This window comes from Limulus polyphemus, unplaced genomic scaffold (genome assembly GCF_000517525.1).
Source record: "Limulus polyphemus unplaced genomic scaffold, Limulus_polyphemus-2.1.2 Scaffold782, whole genome shotgun sequence".
Lineage (NCBI taxonomy): Eukaryota > Metazoa > Arthropoda > Merostomata > Xiphosura > Limulidae > Limulus > Limulus polyphemus.
Window position 1 is genome coordinate 47,980 of NW_013666392.1, and position 3,326 is coordinate 51,305.

General features: G+C 30.6%; 1 protein-coding gene across 2 annotated transcripts in view; it reads right to left on the bottom strand.

Annotated features, from left to right (window-relative positions):
- Positions 1-3,326, bottom strand: part of LOC106460502 (arfGAP with SH3 domain, ANK repeat and PH domain-containing protein-like) — an 83,429-nt gene that overhangs the window by 21,803 nt on the left and 58,300 nt on the right. For both annotated transcript variants that reach the window (XM_022387252.1, XM_022387251.1), the window contains exon 12: positions 1,878-1,925. In XM_022387252.1, coding sequence (XP_022242960.1) covers positions 1,878-1,925 — 48 coding nt within the window. The remainder of the gene's footprint in view (positions 1-1,877; positions 1,926-3,326) is intronic.

A 3,326-nucleotide genomic window follows, 5' to 3' on the forward strand; every position in this document is an offset into this window, starting at 1 on the left:
ATATGACAATAATAAAATTAGATTAAGAAAATAAAAAGGAGATATTAGTGTCAAAGGATGAGCTGATTTAGTACTAAAATTCCATAAATTGTACTTTACACCGATCAAACAAATTACATTTACATTATAATAAAGGCACACATAATTTTTTCTTATGTTAGTTCAATAATAAGATTTTCATTTTGCATGAATATCTACTGACAGGTTGCTGTTGAGCAGCAAAAGATAAAAGTTAAATACTTAATATCAATATATACATAGGGTTAAGGAAGTTATACTAACAAAATTTTGAATATGCAAATCTGCAAGTTATAAGAAAACCACAATTGGCGTAAAGTCATGTTGGAGTGGCATGTATTAGAACTACACTTTGACATTTCATAGGCAATGTAATGCCACTGAAAACTGATCACTTTTGAGATGGGTATATAACAGTTTTTCTAGCATGAAATATTTGTACACTCAGATCATAAAGATGTCTTCAAATTGGGGATTTAGAAATTTCCAAGATGTGGATATCCATTGTACCTAATAAAATTGGATAACAAAGGAATATGGATTAATTTGGGGCACCAGGACAATTCATAAAGAGAATTGCAACAAGTCATACCCCAAATGTGGTAATTCAAATGAAGCATTTTGTAACAGGTGAGAATTCATGAACACATAGGTCAATTACAAAATAAGATGTCCACATGCCTCAAGCAACAGTGCACAATATAATCAAGAAGTATTTTCTTTTGGAAAAATGACACAAGTTGTTTTTAATAGCAATATATACAGGACAGGTAGACCAAGCATAGAAAATTGTATGAGTCTGGAATACAGCCAAGGTAAAATGTTAGTACTTAGTGACAATCAACAAAGTGTATGTGTACCTTGATAACTGTAACAGCTCTTATGCCATTTCCTGCCGGTCAGTGAGTCAAAACAATTTCCAAGGTGGTAGATAACATGTCAGACCAATTTTGTGTACCTTATGTACCACAAAGGTATTCCAGCTTTGTATGGAATTGTGGTCAAAAGGGTATGGGTTCACAAAGATAGGCTCCCACTCATGCCACCCATTTAACTACCACAAACCTAAAGCAGCTGGAGAATGACATAACAGAGCATGACTGGATGCTCAAAATCGTTTTCATTTAATATAGTCAACTTATTTATATTATAGCAACGTCTAAATTTTAATAAAGATAGTTCAGGGAAAAACAAGAAATAAATCCCCTGGAAAAGGTCAGTTGATAACTGTATAAGTTAAATAATTCATACAACTTCAGCATTACAAAAACTACAGTGAATGCACTATGTGTCCCTTATTAAGGGATTTTTTTTTATGATGATTTCAATGCAGATATATAACCGAAAGATACAGTGGTTTTCAAACTTTTTTTCACTGACAACACCCTAACCCACTTACCTTGATTTGTGCAATATTCCTGCTGCAACATGCAATATTTTTTGTAGTTTTTTTTTAATGTTCTTAATTATTCTTCATTTGGTGAAACTCTCACGACACCCTTAGCAACTTGCCATGATACCCAGTTTGGAAACCACTGATATAATCACATGACAGAATCAACGATTAGAGCATGAATGATCATGGAGACAAGAACCTTAGTTTCATGACTAGGGTCCAAAATCTTTTTAATATAACACACTCAACCTCTGTACTATTTAAGGTCGTCCATACACACATATCAGTGTTGCATAATATCAGGCCTTTCAGATACAGTAGAAAATGTTACATTGTTAAACTCAGTTTCTACTAGTTACCTACAATGATAACTTTACTACAAAGTGAAATATGACATTTTAGTTCACAAATATGTTACATCAACAACCATAGAATGTAAAAAAATAAATAAAACTTTACATACTTTTACTTGGCAGGTAAGTAAATTGAGTTTGGTGGGAGCTTTGGTTTCCTACAGAGGATTATTATAATAAAAAAATCAGTCTCCATTTTTATTTGTATTACACAAAGTGATACATATATAAAAATGTAATATTTTATAGGTTTCATAAAGTTGCCTGAATTACACATTAATATTTTGCTAAATGCCTACAATGCTATTTAGTACATACAACGAGACACACCAGAAGAAACTGATTTAATGATTTTAACACAGTATTTTACATAACTTATTAAGTAGTTTATAATCATACAGTAAAACCCATATTTAGTAAGAAATTCACACAAGAATATTAAATTTAATTCTTCTGTCTCATTCATGTACATCAAAGCAGGAATGAGAGGAAAGATACACTAGTACAAAATGGGATCTTTAGCATACAAGTATATGTGTAAAGAAAAACCAAAGTTGTTCACATACATTTGTAATACCCATAGGTCACAATTATGGTTGTTGTAGAAATTTTACCATATAACCATAGGTCACAATTATGGTTGTTGTAGAAAGTTGACCATATAACCATAGGTCACAATTATGGTTGTTGTAGAAATTTTACCATATAACCCATAGGTCACAATTATGGTTGTTGTAGAAATTTTACCATATACCCATAGGTCACAATTATGGTTGTTGTAGAAATTTTACCATATACCCATAGGTCACAATTATGGTTGTTGTAGAAATTTTACCATATACCCATAGGTCACAATTATGGTTGTTGTAGAAATTTTACCATATAACCATAGGTCACAATTATGGTTGTTGTAGAAAGTTGACCATATACATCATCCTTTTGGAGTTAACCACTTGTCATGGAGAGTAGTATGATGTGAGCTATTACTATATTTGTTCATTAAAAACACTTTAATTTTTGACCAAAGCAACTTAAAGCATTCTTTGTGCATTTATTTAAATTATATTTACATAAAATAACTTATATTTAATATATTTGAATGTTATAGTATTTGTAATTTGTCAGAAATATTTTAGTGATAAGTTACAATCACAATAGCTTGTACACAGGTCAATTTGTAAATACAACTTTCAGTAAAATATGCCTTATCTATATATCAATTACACAAAATTCAATTGGAAGAACTTAATACTTACATTTCACTATTACGCTATAGAACATCTGTATATTTTAAATAAAGATACTGAAAGGCTCATACCACGACTCAGCCTGATTTCTTTTGTTACTCTCTAAATATTATATTTTTATGGAAAGGACTTTTAAAATCAAATTTAATAGTTCCCAAAACATAGTCATGAGAGTCTCTAAGATCTTAAGTTTTGTTACCAGTTATGTAACCCACATATTATGGTAACTTCAGTGGGTGGCTCCATGATAGACACCTATTTTTGTCTAATGTTTAAATGAATATTTTTTACACTTTAAATTATCATGCCATT